General features: G+C 30.3%; 4 protein-coding genes across 4 annotated transcripts; 3 read left to right on the top strand and 1 right to left on the bottom strand.

The window, feature by feature from the left end:
• Positions 1–10: 10 nt before the first annotated feature.
• On the bottom strand, positions 11–24,545 carry LOC121114746 (innexin inx2). Its single transcript, XM_040708799.2, has 4 exons — positions 23,974–24,545; positions 1,910–2,162; positions 484–736; positions 11–412 (listed from the first exon to the last, which is right to left on the bottom strand). The coding sequence occupies exons 1-4, from the start codon at positions 24,381–24,383 to the stop codon at positions 207–209; spliced, it is 1,122 nt and encodes a 373-aa protein (XP_040564733.1). The 5' UTR covers positions 24,384–24,545; the 3' UTR covers positions 11–206.
• On the top strand, positions 3,014–5,994 carry LOC121114741 (uncharacterized). Its single transcript, XM_040708791.2, has 2 exons — positions 3,014–3,247; positions 3,309–5,994. Exons 1-2 carry the CDS (start codon positions 3,034–3,036, stop codon positions 5,759–5,761), a joined length of 2,667 nt encoding a protein of 888 aa, XP_040564725.1. The 5' UTR covers positions 3,014–3,033; the 3' UTR covers positions 5,762–5,994.
• Positions 17,834–18,712, top strand: LOC121114749 (uncharacterized). Its single transcript, XM_040708802.2, has 2 exons — positions 17,834–18,092; positions 18,160–18,712. The coding sequence occupies exons 1-2, from the start codon at positions 17,876–17,878 to the stop codon at positions 18,489–18,491; spliced, it is 549 nt and encodes a 182-aa protein (XP_040564736.1). The 5' UTR covers positions 17,834–17,875; the 3' UTR covers positions 18,492–18,712.
• On the top strand, positions 22,675–23,947 carry LOC121114747 (uncharacterized). The gene is made up of 2 exons (XM_040708800.2): positions 22,675–23,155; positions 23,220–23,947. The coding sequence occupies exons 1-2, from the start codon at positions 22,933–22,935 to the stop codon at positions 23,822–23,824; spliced, it is 828 nt and encodes a 275-aa protein (XP_040564734.1). The 5' UTR covers positions 22,675–22,932; the 3' UTR covers positions 23,825–23,947.

The raw sequence follows: 24,545 nt of genomic DNA, 5'->3' as shown, positions 1-24,545 counted from the left end.
GAACGCAACCTACAAATTCTTTGAGTTTATTAGTAAAAATATATAATATTTCATTATACATAAATTATATATATTATATCTCATTGAAATGGGTGGTTACCGAAAAAGTTAGTTATTAGTAGTAATATTATTATTGCAGTATAAGATATAATTAGCACATATTAAATTAAAAAGCTGAAATAATATGTACTGTATACATTGTAAATTTATTTTTCTAGGATGTTCTCTCTCTTTTTAAGTAGAAACGCCATATGCAGATTTTTAATAAGCTCACAAAATACGATAGGCTCCATGTTTTGAGATATGATGAATAATAGCTTCCAATCTCCTATTTGATAGTTTTCTCCAATAGAGTCAAGTTTATTCGATTCCTTATTCATACTTCTATATAATATGAGAGCTTTTGTAATACCTGGAAGTAAATATGTATTTTTAGGTGTCAAATGAAATAACTAAAAATGTTATTTATCAAAATCGCATTACCTGATGAACGTGTAACAACTAGATGATAAAACATGCCAAGAATTGTTACAATACTTAATGCAAGAAACCAGAACCATAGGAAAACATATATTTTTTCATTTACGATGTTAATTGGAAGGACACATAGAGAGTCATGTCGTTGCATACTCCCTGAAGGACCATATTTAAAAAATGTGCATTTTGTAACTCTTGGAAAGACTACAGACATGGGATCAATCCGTTTCTCTGGATCTGCTTCTAGAAACTCAATTACCTATAAGTCAATATTAATTAGATATTTATTAATCAACCATGTACATTTAACATAAGCTATCAAAATTATATTTTTCCAAAAAGAATTCCGATTCGATACCTGATGAGTGATTATAGTAGTATTTAACGTACGGGTCATGAGTTTTTCGTATCAAATTAGATTACACTAGTTGACAAATTTTTGGCTTTGGATTGAGATAAGATTGATTTTAACTAGAAAAACATGAAAATGACATTAATTCACATTAAATGTATGTTTTTGTGACCTACAGAGTGCAACATTTTTATATACTATCGACGAACCTTGAAAGTTTAATAATTTAAAGAAAGTACTTTTAAAATACAAATTTTTTAATGTGTTCATTTAATAGAAATGTCATAAAATCTAAAATGATTAATATATTATACTTCCAAAGAAAGGGTCAGCTCTTTTCCATTTTTTTGTGCTTACAAACTTCTCCAATACCGAAAAATATAAAGAAGTAAATAAAATATTTTTTGAATCTGGAAACATTTATCTACAAATCTATCTATTATCTGTTTTTTTTATTATATTCAGATTCTTCAATGTGAAAAAGAACATTAAATGATGTAGATGTGGTAAAAATTGTATAAAAAAGCACTTTAAAGGCTGCAAACGTGAAAATTTTGGGTTGCAAAGACTATTTTCAAGTTTCTCCTTATAAAAATATTCAAACACATCCCATATCAATCCAAGGGCAAAAAAGTTAAAATCTTACCGACTAGAGCTACAAAACATTACAATCTTAAAGAAACAAAAACTACTGTAAATTAATTGCTGAAATCTTAATAGTTCCATGGATTTTTAAAAATATTATCATACCACGAATATTTTTTGGCTACCATGATAAATATTATCAAATAGTTAAATTTGTTTAACTATGTAAATCCTTTGGAAACTTTTACTAATTTTTAAATGAGTTACTCATTTAAAAATGAGTAACCAATAACTATTTATTCGTCAAATAAGCTCATTTTGACTCTGAATAAATGAAAAATACCAATACATTCTGATAAATTAGATCAAATCTGCAAAAAGTGTAAGAATTAAAAAAAAAAGATGCACAACAAAAATGTTGTTTATGTAATATGTCCAATTCAATACTTTTTTTACTACTTGATTGACTTTTATAATTAATAGTTAAAAAATTACTCGAGTTCCATAAGCACTAAATTCCCCTCCTAGGAAGACATCCACGAAATAAATATTGAATATTAGATTCACCACGTTCAAAAAATCTACGAGTAGCATTTTCCAAGCCCATAAGTTATGAGTGTTGACACTTTCTACCAGATAATTAGCTAAGAGTTTTTGCCTTGTCTCTCGATCATCTTTGTCTAAAACTAGATTGTTAAGTCCAATCATGATACTAGTTACCTTTCCTCCTTCCCAAATTTTGAAGAGACTGCAAATAAACGGATTGTTACTTTATTGTATAATATATCATGGAGCACACGGAAATCATATTTTCAAAATCGGTACTCAGTAAAACATTGAATCAAGTAGAACAATCACATTATTTGCACTTAAAGCATCGAAACTCAATATTCTAATGATATTAAAAATAACTTAATGTAGGTCACCGTATATGTATAGATTATAATATGTAACAAAATTTCCGTCAGGTGGGATATAAGCATTCTTACGTAAATTATGGTCAGTTGTGCGGATTAAATCCATTATCTTATAGTATGATTTCAGAATTTTTGATTCCTTTATGTAAATGAATATAGTCAAATATTCTATTAGAATCCTATTAGGAATGTAATGGTCGGAATCTTGCATGGAGAGTACGGACAACAAATCCCCTTTTGGAGGAAGGGGATTTGATGAACTGAGCCAGCAGGGAATTTAATGACTTTATCATACATTTACATACATAAAAGTACATGTATACTGGTTCTATTGGCTAATAGTATACACACGTTTGCAATATAAAAAAATCCGCAAAGAATTAGGAAATCCTTTTTTTAATGAAAAAATAATATGCAGAAAAAATAAAAACATTGATGTATTTAAATATTAATTAAAGGAATGTCTCAATTATTTTTTGGTATTCCTCATGTTTCCCCACTCAAGAAGGAACACATTGATCCATAGACATAGTCCTATATGTACATGCCTTTATCGGAAAGAAATATATATATATATGCAACTATAATTATTAAATTTAAATGAAGAAAAATAATTTAATTGTCCAAAGGTCTATTATTTATTATATAAATAGGTAAACGTATGTTTGTTCTCTTACAGTTTGAGTCACAACGTCAAGGAACATGGATGGGAGCAGAAGATATTTTTTGTTAACTCTCTCCCTTTTTGTTATAGAGCAATTGAGTGGTCATTTATCAAATGGGCAACTTGCAAATAATATAATTGGTGCTGAAATTGATTTGAATAATTCTATTCCAGGGATCCCGGGTAAGGACTATATGATCCTATCAGAAATCCCCGAAACAGATTTTGATTGCAATGACAAAACAGAAGGAGGTATGTTTGATTCACAAAATTATTATACAAACCAATTGCTCATAGCCAAATTTATTTTCAGGTTTATATGCTGATGTAGACCTCGGATGTCAAGGTTTCCATATTTGCAAAATGGACGATCGAAACCGTAAAATAAAGTACTCTTTTCTCTGTCCAAATGGAACGGTTTTCAATCAAGAATTATTCATTTGTGATTGGTGGTTCAACTTTGATTGTTCCTCAGCTGAGTCTTTTTACTATAAAAATGAAGAAATATCGAATACCAATAAGTCATACTTAAAGGCTACTGAAAGGGTCTCTAGTTCAAAAAGCCTTCCAAAAATACCTGTAAATTCTTCAGAGTTACGATTGAAGCCTGCACCACCTCTAGCTATATCCACTATTTTTCATAATAATCGATACCCTAATTCTATTGAGCCTGCTCCAGTTGTAGTATCTTCGTTGCCTATAAGACTTGACTTGGAGAGAACATCAAAAAACCTTTTTTCACTTCCTATTACAACTTCAAACTTTTTCAATGAAGATGACATTCTACAACGTGCAGAATCTCCAATACAAGTACCGAAAAATGAAGCTAAAATATTTAAGGCATTCAATGCTCTTCAGCCTAACACATCAGTGACATACAATCCAAAAGATATTGCAAACAATTCCTTTCTTCATTCAGATAACCTTATACAAACTCCTTCAATTACTATTATCAAGTCACTTCCAAAATCTCAACATAGCTTTGAGCTTCCACTCAATTTCGAACCTCTTCCACAAACAATAAGTGTGAAAAAATCATCAAGTAATGAACGTGAAAATGTATTTGTTCTTCAAGAAAAAAATACTTTAAAAAATGCTATACCAAAGTCATCATTCCTGATTTCGACCAATACTTTATCTGACATTAATCAAAGAGAACAGAAAATTTCAAATATTAAAGCAAATTCCAAGACAGAGACTCAAAAATCATCAATCATTGCCAGCATATTTCATCCCATCAATTTTCCCATCACCCATCCTCCAAAGCCCATTCCTATACCATTAAACCATAAGCTATATACATACAAGATCATACAGAAGATACCCTCAACCGTAAATGTAACTGAAATTAAAATCAAGAAACCCAGTTTAACATTTGACATGGAACATCCAGAAACTTCAGCAAATATTCCAACATTAAATCATGAAGTACCAGACTTATTCCCACATCCAGAAACTCATTCAGAGCCTTCTTCTGCATTTATTCCTGAACTCTCTCATCCTTCAGTACATCCTTTTAATGTCTCTAATAATAAACTTGGTCAATTTCCATCAAGATTTCCTCACTTTCCTGCTTACGAAGAACCTCATGCAGCAGCGTTGAATAAATACAATAAATTCCCACATTTTCAAAGAAAATTAGAAAAAAGTCCTAAGTCCCTCAAATTTGATCATGAAGTTCCACCTTTCTCTGTCTATTCGGACTTGAATTTAGAGGCTCCACAAGTAAATCATGAAGCTCTTTTTGGATTGTCTAAAAATACTGAAGAACCGCCAAATTCTCACAAATTTGATTATGAGACCACATTAACAAATCATGAAATCCCGCAAGTACCATTTCATTCAATATTTAGACCTGCAGTTCCGAATAGGATCCCAGATTATCAAAATATTCAAGTTGATCCAGTATTTGATCCAAATGCTTTATTTGAACCCTCACATCTTGAAGTTTCAACCACTCCATTTCCTCCTAAAATTGATTTTTCAACTCATCCAACAGAATCAAAATTTGATCATCAGAATGCATTGAAAAATCATGAAGCTCCACGTGTGTCTCCTCATTCTACAATTGGACGCCCGCCCGTTCGACCTAGGAAGAAAGAGTCTCCAAATGTTCAAGCCCATCCAGTATTTGAGCCAAATACTTTAACTTATAAACATAAGGAAGTTTCACATTCCTCATTTCTTTCTAAACTCGATGTTTCAGCCCATTCAACAAATCCTAAATCATTTCATTCTCCATCACATTCGGAATCTGGGGAAAAGATTCAGTCCAAGGTTCAAGAACAACATCACCTCTCTGACCCTCCTAGACAAGGAAAAGTCTTTCCAACAATAAATCATCACTATTTTTCGGCTCTTCCTGTCATTGAAAGTCGAATTCGTCCACCAACCTATGCTCCCTCCTACGCTTCAGCTCCCCCTCTACCAATACGCAAAAGTTATTATCGAGAGCTGACACCAAGTGTTAGGCATTATCCAGTTCTCTCAGAAAGTAGAGTTTCTCATACTATTATCGAACAGCCACGTGTTGAAGTAAAAGAACTTCCTCCTTTGAGATCTGAAGTTCATCATGAAAGTCGATTTCATCCGCAAGTAAAAGAATTACCCTTTTCAAGACATTTAAAAGAAACTTCAAATCATCTACCAACTTCCATTTCCAATTCCCCCCCTTCTAACCCTCAAGAACCTCGTACAAAACCAAAGGAGTCTCTTCTTGTTCGTCAATTTGATACAAGGAATTATGGTCCCTTGTATAGAACTTAAAAGCCCTTAAGGAATCACCAATATTTATTAATGTACATAGTTTTTACTTTGTTTAAGTGGGATTTTTCTTATGTCATTTTATGTGAGTTATGTACTAAAGTCTTTCAATTTAAGATCCCACTGTTTTTATTGTATCATTTTCCGCCGAGTAACATATTTGAAATTTTGTCCAAACGTATTGGAAATATTGATATTATGTTTTAAAATAAATATTTATTTCGATATAAAATCAATCCTTTCCTTTAGATTACATAAATATCTAGGTACTTTGAATATTGACTATGAAATTGAATGTAATATTTGATCATGTGTGTACTGTACATACCTACATTCAATATATATGAACGTATGTACCCATGATGTATGGATACGATCAGACAACTCTTCAATAACTAAATATATACATACATTGGTATATACCAACGTAAAATAAAAGTTCATTTGTAGATAAGAGGTATATCAAAATAATATTTATCTTACTTGGAAAAGAGATAGAAATAACAAAAACAATAATACAATCTATTAATATCTAAATAAGGAACGATATAGGTACAATACAAACGTGTAGAGATTATGTATTTTTGTGGAACATAAAGTTTTGGAATTAATCAAGGATATGCCTCCTGGCTTAAAAAAATATAATCAACAGCCTAAAGATAATAAAATCAATTTCTACTCGTATATTCAGAAAATGTTTGTAGATAATCCAAAGTACAAATGTAATCATTTTTGCAATGTATCTTTTTTATTGATATAATATCTTGTAAAGGAAAGTATGAATAATACAACCTCTCATTTGAAACATCCTACGTTATTAACTAATTCAAATTCTATCATAATCCATGTACTAGAGGTAGTACCCGGTATTGCCCGAAGTAATTTGGTACCGGCTAAAAATACCAATTTTTCTAAATAATATAGAAAATAAATTCCAATTTATTCCACAGTGTTACTTCTCTGTTTTTCTATGAGCCCACTCCCACGTAACTACTCAATACAATAAAACTTATTTCAATTCATATGACGTGTTCCTTCCTCAAGAATGAAAGATTAAAAATAAAGTGAGAAAAAAAAATTAATGTGTTTCGTGTAAAAAAATATCAAATTCTTTTTAACATACCAATGTTTATATTTTATTCAAATCATAACATATGTATGTAAATGAATTATGATTTGATGCATACTTATACATTTGAAACCAAGTATAAAAACCAATATAAGCAGTGCTCTTGTTATTGGCACACGCCTGCAATATTTTATAAATACTATTATTATTTCTTATATCAAAAATATGTATATGATTTACATCAGGAAGCATTATATACAGTACACCCTGTATACATGTTCGATTCTATATTCACGGGCCTGCAATATTGTCTCGTTTTCCTATATCCATTCAGATATTCATATAGACAAACTTTGCTTAATGAATATAGGTATTAGTCAAACAAAGTGCGTCTGTTGACGTCTCATTTTTAGAACTGCCTGACTAGTTGATCTAAGAAATAATATTTTGGCAACGAGTGTGGGTAGATAAAGCTCAACTCGTTATATTAAAATAGAAAAGAAAAGGAGAGTACATAGGGATATGTAGAGATGTATAAAATATGACCTTAAACGAGCACGATAATTTTTGTAGTTGCCACATGAACAGTGTTTACTTATTATTTTCCAACGCTCATATAATTATTATTTTATTTTTGAAGACATCTAGTTATGAACTAGTCACTAGTGCTTGAAAGACAAAGATTAACACTGATGATTTGTTTCAGAGTTATAAGTGTAAGTCCTTGTTGGAATCAAAGTATAATTGCGCATCGACAGTGGGGTTATTCACGTGTATAATCTTGCAAGATACGGAGTGTGACTTCTGTGTATTTCCTTACTCTCACTGCTACTTGCTGCTGATTTAATAAAACGTAATGACAGCTAAGCTGTTTTCAAAACATTTTTGAAATTGTCAGGATTACCTCTTTATTTTTCGATTTATTTTTTCAGTATATTTTCTACAAATCTAAGGATGTGTTTTTTTTATAATTGAACATAAAAACGACGCCTGAGAGATTTTTATAAAAATATAGTTTAGAAGACGACATATCTGCTGAGAAATATCCCTAAACTGTAGGTTCCCTTACTCGCTTATACGTTAGAATTTTCAAAATAAGAAGGAATAATTGATAACATTCTTCATATTTTCTTTTTACCAACATATACTTTTTTTCAAGTTTACACTCAACGCAATTTAGTCAATATTCACATCCCATGATATCCTTATTATTAAAGCAAAAAAATGAATTTTCAAACATAAAGTTTTTGAAATTTTTTTTGTCAAAACCCCACAGCTATTCACAAAAAAGTAATTTTTTTTTGAAAAAATAATCAAGTACTAAATTTTTGGAAAAAAAATCAAGAATTCAATTTTTGGAAAAAAGTTAAAAAATCAATAAGTATTCACAGAAAATCAAATATTACATTTTTTGTACAAAAATTTCAAAAATCCATAGCTATTCACAAAAATCAAATGTACTGGGAAAAATTTCAAATATTAAATTTTTCAAATATTAAATTTTTCCAAAAAAAACCTCAAATATTAAATTTTTCCAAAAAAAACCTCAAAAATCCAGAGCTATTCACAAAAAGTATAATTTTATTCACTTTAGCTTTATCACGGTTTCTTGTTAATTTGTTCATTTTATGTAATAAAAATATCAATTTTAAACCGTCAAAATAATGGCGCTGGGTAATTTTGCCTTAATATATAAATAAATGAGATTTATACGTCGTTTTTGTTATTTTTGATCAAAATTGATGTTCATCATTTTGGCGGCTTAAAGTTGATATTTTTATTACATAAAATGAACAAATTAACAAGAAAACGTGATAAAGCTCCATCAAATAGTTTTATGAATAAAACACCTTCATTGAATACTACTTGATTCCGATGAAAAACATTGATATTTGAATTGAGTCAAAGTAATATGGACTGAAAATCCCTAAAAATGGTTAGATTTGTCCATTGTTTTTCTTTTTGGATCGATTAGGAATGAGAAAAGTTAGATAGTTTGAGACGAATAACTTATTCTTTCCATTACAATGTTTAATTTTGTATTTACAACACGGAAATAAGATTGTAATAAACTATTTTTAATACCTTTTAGGGTCAAATATATAATAAAACATGGTAATTCAACGATATTTTTTTTTTACATAGTAAGGTTTAAGTCCTTTTAATTCTTTGTCCATTTAGACTATTTTCCTTAATATTTATAAAAAAAGGGTTGTCATTATTACACAACTTGGTTGTTTAGGCCCCCAAAATGTAAGTTAAAAATTAGGGACGAGAAAAGAAATATTTTATTTTTTCCATGTACATAAAAATTTTATTTCCCAATTGTTGGTCCCATTTTGACATCCAGTAGTTAACTATTTTCCTTCATATGAATGAATAAAGGTTTTCATTGCTATAAAAATTGGTTATTTAGGCCCCTAAAATCGACAAAATCTAAATTGTGACTTACAGATCTTCTTCCAACATAGAATAGGAGCTGACGTCCAGGGTCCGGGAGGAATTCTGGAATCTACCAAAGGAGACTATTATCAATACCTGCTCCCGTTTATGAGATCAAGTCGAGGGCTTTATTGACAACAATGGCGATTGTATTGAATAGTAATACATTTTTGTGTTCAGCCTTCTTTTGGCTTTGGTTTTTAAATGATTAGTTTAGTAGAAAATCTATTCATAAAAAAATCGCGTATATGTAGACAATTTATCATATAAAATATAAAACAAACAACATGGTACGAACAGTTGCAAGTCTTTTTTTCTGGAACATAAAAAAAGCAAAGCCACAAAATTTACATTTACAAAATTGTCAACTTTTCTTGGATATATTGGACAAAAGCTGATTTTGAGGGGTAAAAGTAATTTTTGGAGGATCATTGGTTTTTTAATAATGCAGTCCTCTTTTCTTAGTTGATTTAATATATTAATATTATTATATATTAATCTGCTAGGTTAACTTAAGGTTTAGTGGAGTCCGACAGCAGTGTCAAAAATGCTTCCATTTTGGTTATTACAGGATTTACTGCTCCGGCAAAAGGCTTCAGATTTTTAAATAAAGATCTGTTCTCACTGAATCACCTGATAAAGCAGTTCAGATTAATGATCACGAAAATAGGTATGACAAAAGAGCATGGAGGGGAATTTTTATCTCAAGGTTGTTCCTAGGAGAAGGAACAACCTATTCCAATTAAAACAGGAAGTAAGTCCTAAAATAAGAATTTGTTTTCTACACGTGTAGAGAAATTCAGTATGAATTTACTTGAGGAATTAGAAGATAAGAAAGAAATGAAAGTTGTAATATTGAAAAACCAACCAAAAGACCAAATCAAATGTCATATTATATTAAGAAAATCAAGAAAACCTACTGCGATATTTCTGCAGAAAATATTTTTCTATGTAGATCAAGATCTGCCTCCAGGCAAAAAGGCTTGCTTCAGAATCTCTAATGGCGATAGAAGGTAATGAGTAAGCTCAAAAATTATTTAAAAAATCAAGAGTATTAAAGTTCCTAGATATCCGTGACATAATTGTATTGTGTGATACTCGGTGGAAATTATGAAATAATTTTGTTTTACCGGATTGTTATGCATCTTTTTCATCTTTTAATAATGATTTAGTGAATCCAAAAAGAGTACTCAGTATCTTGATCAAAAATATAATGTGCGAAATGTAGAATTTTGGTACAAAGACGGAAACCTTATACAGGTAACATGCAAATTTTAGACCCTCCAATGACATTATAGGAATATATGGTACGAATAATGATTATTTATTTTACAACAAAAGAGTCGTTTGCCAAGGGTACCCTTCTTCTGCAATACTTTTTATTTTATACAAAATATCCATCAATTTGAAAAAATCATTACTTTTAATTCTTGGACTTCTATTTTAAAATGCGTCTGTTATCCATATGACTTGTCTTTAATTTTTACTATTACTCCACTTCAAACTTTCAAATCTATTCAAAATATGAAAAATCTTGAAAACATAATTGTCTATGAAATTAATGCAGAAAATACAGAAGTTTTAAGTCCATAAAAAGAACTTAAAAAAAAAAAAAATGACCCCTTTGTAAGAACACTGGTAAAATAAAACTTCTAGGGTCATGGATAGGTGAAAAAAACGTTGAAATGAATCAGGATGACATCATTTCTAAACTGATGATTGCCTTAAAGTTTTTTTCATTTACTTTAAATATATAGGATAAGGCAATAGTATGGAATAACTATATTGTACAAGAGTTATACATATTTTACGTGTGACTCCTTTTCAAGCTGATATTTTAACGACAATTTGTGACATTGAAAGTAATTTTTTTCACTTTAGTAAAAAAAAGAAATTTATTTGAAAAAAGACTACACAACTCCAAGAAATTTGGTTATAGATTTTTGAGCTCCATGAAAGTCATTGAATCTCCATTGGATTTGTCAACTTTGGAATAATTATCATTTATGGAGCATTCATCTCAAGAAGTTTCTTATGAAACAATGCCAAATTGTAAAAGCAATCCCTGCAATGGAGTGCCCAAAATTTTAAAGACACTCTCAACTTACTCTTCAAGACTAGAAGGATTCTGCAAAGTCTCAAAAGTAATCATAAAATGCTTTGAACTATCTTTGGAATGGGAGATGCTGGTGAAGGAATGTTTATATCAAATAGAAGTAAGAGCCCATAATATGTGTATTGTTTCTGACGCTGCAATTTACCCATTTTTTGTATATAAAATAGCTTTATTACACTATACACTCTATATTTCCCGATAAAATTGAAGTCCAAAGACCAATTATGACATTCGCTATTTAATGGAGACTCCCAATCATTTCTTGTAGGACTGTTCTTTTTTAAATTTGATATATAGAGACGTTCTTTCGGTTTTAGATGACACTTTTGAGTGCAAGCTCCAGAGGGATGAGTTTATAACATTTTTTAGCGGTACAGAAAGTTAAAAAGCTAATGCTGTCCTTACAAAAGCGCATCATATTTTGTATGCCCTAAATTCAAGAAAAGATGGAGGGGTGAAGGGGTGAACACTGCAGGGGTTTTTAACATTGTAAAGCTATACAGGAGTGTCTTAAAATATTTATAATACCTAGTATTTTTTCATTTGGTTGGCATTACTAAATATTTGATATTGATTTGTTTATTATTCCATTTGCATGTTTAAATTTGTTTGTGTCTCTGTTTTTTTTTGTTTAAAGTCTGAAAATATATGAATTCCGAGTAATTGTCAAGAGAAAAAAAAATCTTAAACTGTTGAAATATATTATAAAGTTAATAATTTATAAACATCTTAAAAGGTATTTTTATCCATTTCTCAAAAAACCAATGTGTACTCATATTCTCGTAATTTCTAACTCAAACTAGTTTTTTTAACTGTAATAGTCGTCCCTGGCTACGGAGACAATTGAAATATTTGATGGTTCATATTAAAATACAATTTGACTAGTATGATCTCTAAATATAATCAAACAATAACGGTAAATGGTGTAATTTTTTCTGAACGTCATATTTTCTCATTCTATCTGGAAATTGAAGACAGTGACAGTGATTAGTAGAAATTGAATTATCCGAGTCTTTTAGTAATAAAGAAATTACTTTTTAAAATGAAGTCATTGAGATAATCCTTTTCGAGATATTCGGAAAATTAGGAATTTGTATGATCATTAAAGTAAATGGAAGGCCTCATTATGTGGAAGAGGTTGAGAGTTTGTCTCTTATTAAGTATTCTAGGGGGTAGGTCTGGTAGTCGATCCATGAATTGAGGGTGGAGGAGATCCATTTCATTAAGTAAAGCTTGTGTATCTACCATGAAATATTACAAAATAATTACAGAATGGACGTAATAAGTATCATGGAGAAGAACTTCTATCTACATTAAATCCTGAACAGAAAATTTCTATAAAAATACATAAATATAAAGTAAAAACTGCAATGATTGTCTAATCCTACGGTGAAACTTATAAGAGGAATGAGATAGAAAGAGAAAATTTGACGTGCGAATAAACTTATACAATATACCCCAAATGTATGTATGATGTGTGAAATTTTGAAAGGTTGTAGTCCGGCTAATTAAGACCAAAATAAAAAGCGTAGTAACAGTACCTGGTTTCCAATAATGTGTATTTGTATACGAATTTCTAATAATACCAAGGTAGGCCTTAATAAACTATTTATATATATTCATTCTTAATTTTCGAGAAAATAAGTAGCATACATATCTATATCAATGAAGCAAAGTGTTTCTATCTGTTAGCTTGGAGTGATTCATTTTTAACAAAGAGCGCTTGTAGCTTAAGCTCAGCGTGTTTTCGTCATTTATTAACAAAAAATCTTGCCCAGCAGAAAAACATCCAATTGTGAAGTACATATATATTTATCAAATACGCCATATTGAAAAAAAAAAAAAAACTTGAATGGAGTTTCCACAATTTTTACATAATTTTTAAATTCAATTGAATTAAAAGTAATATTGGTGTGACTTTTAGAAACTTATTTTTAATACATACAAATTTCAACAATCCCCCAACAAAAAAAAAAAAAAGAAGATTGGATTCATAACACAGACTCAAGTATTAACAATTATATTTTGAAAGACACTCCCATTACAGTTAATACTCTTGTAACCTCACCCATCAATCACTCACAAATTGATTACCAGGATAAAAATAAAGTTTTATCCCGGTAGCTGCTAAAGGAATTATGAATTTTTTTTAAAGAATAGATAAAATAAAACATTCATGCTTCAAAAAGTTATTTAATCCTAATAGTTCAGCAAATCATGAAAATGGAATATAAACCTTTGTTTTGTAACATTTGGTATTTACTATAGACTAAAATCATGGAAATATTTGCCCTAAATTTATGTAGCAAAAAGATATTTTGAGATGACTTTGGTATATACATAATTAAATGTCTTCAACACTTAACAAGAGACATAAAATCGATCTGTCAGTGATAATCTAACTCAACTTTCAAGATTCGTTCAGGAGTAAATGACCGCCCCTAAATTGTACATAAAAATATTTATCACTCCTTCACATTTCCATTTTTTTTTTTTTCTGATAATAATTTAGAAGTTTGATTAGTACTATATTTAGTATTCTAAAAACATTGAATATTTTCATGGATTACACAAGAGAAGGATAGGAAAAAAAAAAAATAGTATTTTGGAGGAGAGTAACTGAAGTCTTATGACGTTTCATTAGATTAGCTACAATCAGCTGTGACAAGGGAAGAGGGGGAAAAAGAAATAAACAAGGACATAAGCAAGAATACTCCGATGTCTAACCTCAATTCTACTCCGATGTCTAACCTCAATTCTACTCCGAGTCCAAGAAGGACTTATAATTATAACTCCGCAATAAACCTCCGTCATTTATAAGCATAACAGCTGAAGATAAAATATATGCTTCATAAAAAAAACGGAAAATATATTATGTTCCCATAAGTTCCGATCAAACCTATAATATCGAATTTTTTAAAATAATATAATAGAAGTGGGTTGCCTCTCTGCATTATCATAAATATTTTATATTGTAGTTTTATTTTTAAGCAATTTCTATGAAGACATTTGGAAAAATCCTATTCTCGGAAAGTTGATTATATATTGAGAAAACAATCAGGCTTTATTTATTGCTCCCATTACTCGTCAAATGAAGGTGAAAGACTTAGTAAATATAGTATCAAAAATGAATACAGATTTGCTCATGGCTTCTTTACAAATCAAACATCATTGCACTAAAAAAGCTCACTGTATTTATGAGGAATTGTATTACTGAACAGAGGGATCATATTCGGTATAATAATACGAGGAAAAACTTTGATATGAAAGTTTGTAGTGTGTACCAAGCCTTATAGAAATACAAGGATAGGCCATCTCGTAATTGGGCTTGATAGATTTGCCAATTTGATGTATCGTAGTGACTGCTGGCAAAAGGAACCAATTTTGACAAAACTCGCAACCAATCATATTCTATGACATCACTATTAAAAAGCGTGGTGGAAGTGAAGTATAAGTCATACACGCATTATAGTATAAAATTGTATTTCTATTCACCTTGGTGTGTACAAAGAAAAATATAATGATTGAATAGTCCAAGAAGTAATCCGAGCCGGTTAAGAATGTTGTGGTATCTTATTATTGAAGAAGGGGAAAAGGAGCACAGTCAGAGTGTAAAACTAACTCATCCTCTTAATTTACAAAATTTGCTTATATAAGTTGCACTCACACATCCCCATGATTTTTATTTTTATTTTTGCTAGACACCCATGTTACAACTTGTACAAAAAGATTCAAGGGTGTCCCCAGGGCGTGAGATGAGGGGTTTGACCCCCTCACCCCCGAAACCGAGGAATTTTTCTCTTTACCATCCTAAAAAGATCGTTTAAAGGAAAAATTTTAATGCCAACATAAGGAAGTGTTTTTTTTCAGTTTTCTTTTTTTTAGAAAGGCTCACTTGTTAAAATTCAAGCCTGACCCCAAAAAATTAACCTTCTTCAAAATAAAACAAGAATAAGAACACCAAGTTTCCACAAACTTACTTTGTTATACTATACACCAATACACAACTACTTATTCCTACAATTCAATATAATATTATTTGACAAGCTAAGTACATTTCCATTTGAAAATACAATGTATTTTCAGTTCCTTATTCATAAACATAAATAATATGTAAAATGTAAGTACATTTCTAAAAAATTTACCTACCTATACCTAAGTTTCTGTCTACATAATTCCTTTTGTCATATACATATTAATAAGAATATGTATTTTGTTTTCTTTTTGAAATTGAGGATGGGATACGAATGTTGGTTTGTTTGTACTTACTTATATGGGTATGTATAAATAAAAGAAGAGTTTAATGTTGTTTTCTTATAATATTTACATTTCTTTTTATTTATTATTATTAATATTAAAGCGTAATTACTTAATCATCAAAAAAATTATAGTTATACAATGTACCTAAATTTAATATATATTATAATTGTTCATTCTCTTTCATATTCCAATATCAAATTAGAATGTTGTCGCAATTCTGCAGTTTTAGTGAAATAAAATATAAATTTTTAGTAGAAAAAATAAGTATTCAATCCCATCACGATTTTGTAAATTTGTCCACTGATGAAAAATATACTTTATGTAGGTAATTTAAAAAAAATTAAATTTTTTTTCCCTTTAAACCTGTTTTATCTAATAGATCATGTTAAAAAATACAATTTGATACCAGAATCATGTCTCTAGTTTCAATATTAAGGAAGTTATGACCAATTTATGATCAAAATTTCACGTCTTTTTTTTCGTAGTATTTATGTTATAACCTACACCAATATCTGAGATTTAATAATATATGATATTTCAATAAAACAACACAACTTTCTTAAACATCAAGAAAATTAAAAGACATTTTCATCAATTACAAAATAAAGTAATGTGCAAAAGATGATACTTTTAAATACCTGAAATTGAACTGTATAATTTGAAATTCGAGTATATGAATATCTTCCCACGCTCTCCAGACAATTAATAATAATTATTAAAAAAAAAGAGAAAGGTTAAAAATTAAGACAAAGTAATTTCATATTAGGCAGTAATAAAGATTGTAGGTGCTAATAACGGATTAAAATTTATGTATTTTGCATAGACTGATAAATTGGAAACTTTACGTGGTACTAGATAAGACAATGATTTGACGTTCATCATACCTAATATTTATTCCAATTACTCTATCAGTGGTTATTATCAGATATAACTTATTTCCAGACAAACGGTACGATTAAACGAAACAACGGATTCAAAAAAAAATTAAAGTAGTTAAAAGATTAAAAACTTATATACATTAAATATTTATAATGACAAATTGCTTTCTCCCATTTAAGTAATGAAAACCCATCACTTTTATGGGAATCCCCAAAACAATTCGAGACTTCCGCGCTCACTTCCTGCAAGGTTTTTTTTTATCCTTAAATCTCTTAAATTTTAACATACCTACATTAACTTAATGTATATGGACAGATAGAGTAATTATAACAATAGAATGTTTAAAAAAAAAAAAAAAAATATGAGTATAACCCCAAAAGAACACCAACCCTACCGCCATAAATGGGGTGCAAACTTTATGTTTTAGGGGTGTTTCTCTGCTAAGGGGAGAGAAAGACTTGAGTGCATCCCAGGGAGTATAGACGGGGTTCTACTCTCCGGAAAATCTTGGGCGACACTCTACTTTTCTCAAGGATCGTATTATGTGTCTTCCAGCACTATAATGACCCTAAGCATACGGTCATGGTGACAAAGGAGTGGCTCAAGAAGAAACCCATTAAGGTCATAGAGTTGCCTAGCCAGTCTCCGAACCTCAATTTCATAGCAGAGTCCGTAGGATTAGATATGTATTCTTTTTTTTTTTTGAGGGGGCTGAGCCTTGATTATTTAATTATTTAAAAAAAGATTATATTTTTCTCCATCCCAGAATTTGATCGCATAACCCTTCTTTTAGAAAATAATCCTTTTAAAAAAATTCCTTTGTTTTCGTTACAATTTTTTTCTTGGCCTAGACTAAAAATCCTATATTCCCTCCAACCCCCTCTACCTACGGACGCCTAGAAAATCTTTATTAGTGGGCAAACTCACAAAATCGGCAAGGGGTAAAGCCCTTATTTCCTTCACTGTATACTTCAATAGGGAAGGGGTATTATTCCCCTTGTGTCCTTTAGTAGTTATGCACTATCAGTAAGACTAAACTGATATATACATTGTATATATGTATGTATAGTTATCACAAATCAAATTTATACATATATGTATATCTATGTAATATCATTTCATTAATATAATTGTCACATCTATTTACGTATTTACCTCAAATTAAATCAATTTATTATAATTATTATTATTATTTTGAAAAGTAAATTCCAAATATTAACAAAAAAAAACACACATTATTATTATTATTTTGCAATTAGGAAGACAGAAATTTAATAAAACGTGCATATAAAATGATGAACAAGTATTTTAGAGTCACAGTTTAATTGGTAGATCGGAAAGGATAGGTGAAATGTCTATAAGTTGGAAATGGAGGACCATTGTTACATTTCTGTTTATTCTAAGAGTAAATGGCCAAGAGGAAGATGAACAAGAAGGAAATTTAATATTTGAATCAAATTCTCATGGAAATTTAGTTCTCTCTATTCCGGGAGTGCCTGGAGAAGATTATCCCGTTTATGGTCAAGTTCCAAGGACTTCTTTTAGCTGCAAGGGTAAAATAAATGGAGGTAATTTTGAAGGATCCTAATAAAATATTCATTTTGTATGAAACTTCTAACATTTTCGTTTTTAAAGGTTTATATGCTGACCCCGAGACTGAGTGTCAAATTTTTCACATCTGTGGAGTCAGTACTATTAACAACGTTGATAAGTTCTCCTTCTTTTGTCCGAGTGGAACTATTTTCAATCAGGATCATTTAATTTGTGATTGGTGGTTCAACGTGGATTGCTCTTTGGCTGAGAGTCTCTATTCTCGAAATAAAGAAAAGCCTCATGATAGGAAAAGGGAAAAAAAGTCCCTGAAGAAGAAACGTATCCATCGAACCACCTCTACAACAACTAACTACTACTACGCCTCATCCCCTCATTCCGACTATGTTGCCTACCCGCGTCACAGCTCCGTTTAACACCACAACAAAACACCTCCAAAACTCCCTTCCTCATACTAAAAAGATACGAAAAGTTCGGAAGATTAAACGACGCCTAAAGAAAAAGAAGATACCTCGCAACAAAAATAATTACACTCAATTATTAGATATTAAATCCTTTTAATTTATTTTCCTTTTTATTCATTGTCAATATTTTATATTAGTTCTAGAAATTTGTTTTATAAATATTTATTCACTGACACATTGATATAGTAGATAGGATTATTACATTAGCATGAAAATTGCCAATATATTTTTCTGCTCTTTAATGTTCTGAGCATTATTTGGTTTAACTACAATGAACACATTAGCTGCGAACCATTCATAACTATAAAATTAAGAATAGTCAAATAGTAAGGAAGAATTGGCGAAGTACCAAATAATTATGATTCTTTTTTTCTTTCACTTTTTGAAAGAAAGGTTGTGAGATATAATAATGGGAAAAAATCATAATAGGACCACTTTCATATTAAAATTATTTTGTGAAATAGTCGTAAAAAATTATTCTACTATAAAAAATATGATAAGAATTTGACGATATTCTTGTATAAATTAGTTAGTTTAGTTTAAAGCAAAAATTAGATGCCTCCTTTTTTGATCTTGTTATAGGTAGACCTAAATCATCCGTGACCAAACCGTAGGGCAGGGTTAGGTTAGAGGTATGAATTGTAGTTAGATTACTTATGTTAATGTTTATGTAAAGGGCTTAATAAATTTATTGTGAAGGTATTGAATTGTTAGATTCTCTTTAGAATTGCTTTATTTCAATATAATCATCTGTTTGTGAATGTACTCATGTATACTATTCTTTAAATTTATAATAAGTACATCAATTTTAATTTTTTTTAAACTTATGTTTTGAACGCTGTCCAGTCTTTATCATTACTAAAGAAGGGATCTGTCAAAGAAAAACAAAATTAGCCCATCTGAAAAAGAAAAACGGTTGATGCGGGTGGTTTTTTTTTTTTTTTTTTTTTTTCATTATTTAATAAGTCTTGGTGTGTAATCAACTCCCTTTAAAAGAAAAATCTTCCCCTATCTTTGCTGTAAAATTATTTAAAAGTGCATAATAAAATAAATATATTTTAATTTAAATCTGGTTATTATATTTTTCCTACACTAAACCTATTATAAAAGGTTATCCTCCTCTTAGCAGTAACTCACCCCCCCATCATATAACAGGCAGCTAGATTAACAAAGGTCTTAATTCAGTAATATCATATGTATCGGCCCCGCCCTCTTTTCGCGCTCTTACACAAATCGCATCTCTAGTTATTACTAGGGTTTAAATTTTCGTAAGGGAAAAAAGACAAGACATCATCAAGATAACACCAGACCACACAAATATTTGATGAAGTGATAGAAGCTCCGGGATCTCGGATGGAAAGTTCTTATGTATCCACCCTACAGTCCGGACCTGGCAATGGGCTACTACCTGTTCCTGTCTATGGCCTACGCGCTTGACAGTACAAATTTGGCCTCAATATAGGCTTGCGAAAGTTGGTTATCTGAGTTTTTTTGTTAATAGTAGGGATGCCAACCCTCCCATGAAAAACGGAATCGTCCCGTATTTAGAAAAGAAGTACCCGTCCCGACCCTGCCAAAAAGGTGTCCCGTATTTACTTTTCAGAGAGTGGGCAACCCTTGTCAATAGGGACAAGGACTTTTACGATAAATCATTATGAAGTTGGATTCTCGTTAGGAACAAGTTATCGAACAGAACAAGATATACTTGGCTAAAATCGGAAGATTGTAACACTTCTTATAGAGCATTGAAATAAAGCGAAAAATGTGAAATTACTTTTTCCCTCAACATATAATATATAGGTATATTAGACGAGGGATCAACAAGAAATTATATTATTTCCTTTATTTATCGAAAAAAAAAAGAATTATGAAATAGCCATATGTATCAAGTGACAATTATATACAGAGGTACTTTTGTCTTACCGAGGTAGCGCTGTGTGTAGAACACTGATTAAGGGAAAATAAGACATAATATCAACCGGGGACACAAAATTAATTAATAAATTCTTATTTTAAGGATTTATAAATGTAATTTGTGATGGTAAACAAGTTAAAAACTATTGTATCAAAGCCTTTTCCTTCACTTGAACAAACAGACCAACAAAACTAAATGTGCCATATTTTAAACCTGGTCACTAAAAACTTTTATTTTCCTGAACAAATCAACCTTCATCAATTATGACAAGAATTGACAATTTCCTAGTTAAAAATATCTGAGTTAAAAGATTACAAATAATTGGTCAAAATGAAATGCCAGTATCAAAATAATTAGACTCATATAAGGTACAATTTAAATAATTAATATTTGAATTCAAAATATTAACTATTGGGGAGACTAAGGATTCATATTACAAAAAAATTTTTTTTTTAAACTGTCATAAGTTCCACAATTTAAAAGATAATTCTACATTCGGGCAACAGGGCATAGGTAGTTACCTCGGACAAATAATTCCAAAGTATTTTTGATGTAGTGCAATAATTAATAGCCATTTATTGGTGTTTTAAAAACTAACCAAAAGTTGATACACCAAGAGGAGACATGATACAAGGTAGGATTAGACATGTTACAACAGGAGGAAACATGTAAAAACTTCCATTTGTTATATTCAAACATTTATTTTACTTTTTATTATACATAGTTTGTCAGTATAAAAAAGTAAATACTTATCAATTACATATATTAGATAAATAAATAAAATATTTATAGAAATAGTTAGTAATAAAATTTACAAAATATTATTTTTAGTATTTACTGTGATTGATAATTAAAGTATAAAATGAAATTACGCACAAAAAAAAAACATAATTAAATATAGTATACGATAGTACGAGTATATATAATAAAAATGGGGTGTAACAAGTCTCCTCCATAGTGCTTGAATCAGAATAAATGATGTGAACTGAATATTAGAACTAATAATATATTGTAAGCATGTATATTAATTGAACAATATGACATTTAATATGAAAATTTAAATTTCATGTTTTATAATAGAAATATATCTCAACAAACACATAGCTAAAATGTTTACTTTTTGGGTCAAAAATGTCAATGTAGAAATTCTCTATAAATGTAAGCATTAGACAACCCAGGTTTTATGTTTATTTGATAAACAAAGGGATACAATCAATTGTATAAGAACAGGGTGGTTAGATAACTTTACATTTTAAAGTTATTGGGAGTGTAACATGTCTCCTCCGCAACAAGTACCTCACTTTCTCATAAATATACGAAGAAATGATACCGAAGTAAATCTTGTTGTATCGTGACCGGTAGTATTGCAGAAATTAAAACATAGGTGGTTGTATATTTGTACAATTGTAATCTGGTTTTAATCATATAGTAAGTGGTCACATGCTATTTGATTGTCTCGAGAGATAGACAGAGGTTTCCACTAATTGGACTATGAGGAAAGATGCCACAAACATAAAAATGAAAAAAAAAAGTTCATCTATTGTCTCTATCCCATTGTTAGGTATGGGATTTTAGTTATGAAAGATCAAAGTTTTATACTCCTTGTTTTCTAATAAAGTCCCATTCCTAGTTATTCTTATTTTACTGTTGAGGTTGCGTGAATGGGTCAATAAAGTTTAAATACAGGGTTTTTTATCAGCATTATTACTTCAACTGTCTTGCCATCTCTTTCCTGAGAGTATCTTTACTCCACACAATAGATATATCTTACTAAACCCTTGCTCAGTTGATAAAATTTCAACAGCTGATGCTGACTTGTAGCTATATAAGCCAAAACTTTATATCCGTATAATAATATCAAATCCAGATGTTTTTCCTACTACGAATGCTTTAGTATAATGAACACCTACTAATGTATACAAATAACATCTTTTTTTAAACTTGTATGTTACGTTTCCCTTAGAAATGTAAAATTCAGGAAGAAAAGTAAGATTTGATATAGATTGATTAAAAATTAATTATTATTTTGTGTAAAAGAAGGAAAAAAAGTAAAGAGGAGCAAAGATGTTAATTAGTATAGGTTATTTTAATAGTATAATTACGATTACTATGTAAGTACATGGCGGATGGTCATGTACATATATCTAACAAATTATATACTTGTAAATAGGACAAATCCAAAGATATGTACGTATTAAAATATGTGGATACATATTTATTGTGACTCTATTTCTCTTCCTCACTTAGAACTCAACAATACTTGCAATTATGTCAATTGACCGTTTTTCCGAGTACCATGATGCGAACTAAATTATTTCAAATATTTTCTACAGAGTGCCTTTAACTCCCACTCATCCACTACTCTGCTCTATCGAAGAATCCCAACTATAGTTCTTTTTATATAAAAAGTATTGTTTAACGAGAAATAGGAATAGTTCATGGAGGATCAGTAATCCAACTACACTAAATAAACACAATATGAATCATATTCCGAATCAAGTGCATGTTTATCTTTTATGCTCTAGCCTATTCATATCCTCCTTTCATGGAGAGGAAACAACAACACTTCAAACCCCTCTTCGTCTCCTTGACCCATTTGAGGCACTAAATCTGTCTCTCCCTGGAATCCCAGTAGAGGATTATCCTATTTTCTCTTCTGTCCCAATAACAAAATTCTCTTGTGATGATCGACTTATTGGAGGTCCAATTAACTCTTTATTTGGCAATTTCCATTATACACATCTTTTCCTTATCTTTTTTTATAGGCCTCTATTCTGATCCTGAGGCTCAATGTCAAGTTTTTCACATTTGTGGTCAAGGCTCTCGCAGTGGACTCACAAAATATTCATTTCTTTGTCCCAATGGAACCATTTTCAATCAAGAATATCTCATCTGCGACTGGTGGTTTAACTTTGACTGTGATCAAGCCGAAAATCTTTATTCCATCAATGATAAGATTTTTGAGTCCAGAGAAAGACACGTTGATGAAAGCCCTTCCTTACTTGAAGATATTGTGAGGGCCGCTTCATCTCGCATCAGTTTTCCTGTTCTTTCAAATGCCACTTCTCGAAATAAATTCCTCAACTCAATAAATTCTCCTGTCGACTCCTTTAACTCATCGATTAATCATCTTCCTCCTGTCAACTACAAGATCACTACTCCTATCACTACTACTCCCTTCGATGTATCCCAGAAAAGTGTCCCAAAAGTAAAGAAAAACAAACTAAATGAGCCTCAAGGTGATGAGGATGAGCTTCGAAGTACCACACCTTCAATTGCAACACAGTCTGCCACAACTATTACTACAATTACCGATTTCCCTCCTCTGAGTCCAGCTACTTATAAACCTCAAAATGGAAAAAGACTCTAATAGCGAGGAATTTTCCTAAATTATTTGTTACTTAATGGGTACTTATTATTTGTTTGCCTTGTTATACATAACCAATTGTTAAGTTTTACATTTAAAAGAAAATAAAGATATTAGTTTACACTTTTTATGGCGTCATGAGCCTCACTTACCTATGAGGGATGTAGAATAGAATGGCTTGAAAAAATAGTACAAAGGGAACCCATTGGTAGTATGCTCTATATGACTCATCTCCCGTATCCCAATTGTAGCTCCCAACACCTGGAGCCAGAGAGTCATGCCCAACTCGGGAATTATAATGTTTGGGAAGAGTAAAGGTTGTCATGATGTAGCAATAGGTATTTATGACATTGGCTGGAATTGTCCATGAATCATCAGGTCCTTCCATGATGCATGATATGCGTGAGTCATTTCCAACCCATTCTATTGTAGTAACGAGAATGCAGGATCCCAGGAGAAGGGAAGTTGTGGCACGATAATGAAGTTTATTTACCCATCGTTCAAGAGTCGGCTTTTCTCTTCGTTTTAGAAGATTTTTAAGTGAATCAAAGTTTCCTATCATGGCTTTACTTTTTGTGTAATTCTTTGTAAAACTTTGCTACATATTCACATCAAGACTTTTACTTGGATTTGTTTGTTTAAAATAATTTAATTCACAGTTTAAAAAAGATAAATGAGGGAAAAAACTAGATATTACATATTATATACAAAATCTGAACTATAT

Source organism: Lepeophtheirus salmonis, chromosome 3, assembly GCF_016086655.4.
Source record: "Lepeophtheirus salmonis chromosome 3, UVic_Lsal_1.4, whole genome shotgun sequence".
In the NCBI taxonomy this organism is placed as follows: domain Eukaryota; kingdom Metazoa; phylum Arthropoda; class Copepoda; order Siphonostomatoida; family Caligidae; genus Lepeophtheirus; species Lepeophtheirus salmonis.
The sequence above is the reverse complement of the archived record's forward strand: the minus strand, read 5'-3'. Positions and strand labels throughout refer to the sequence as shown.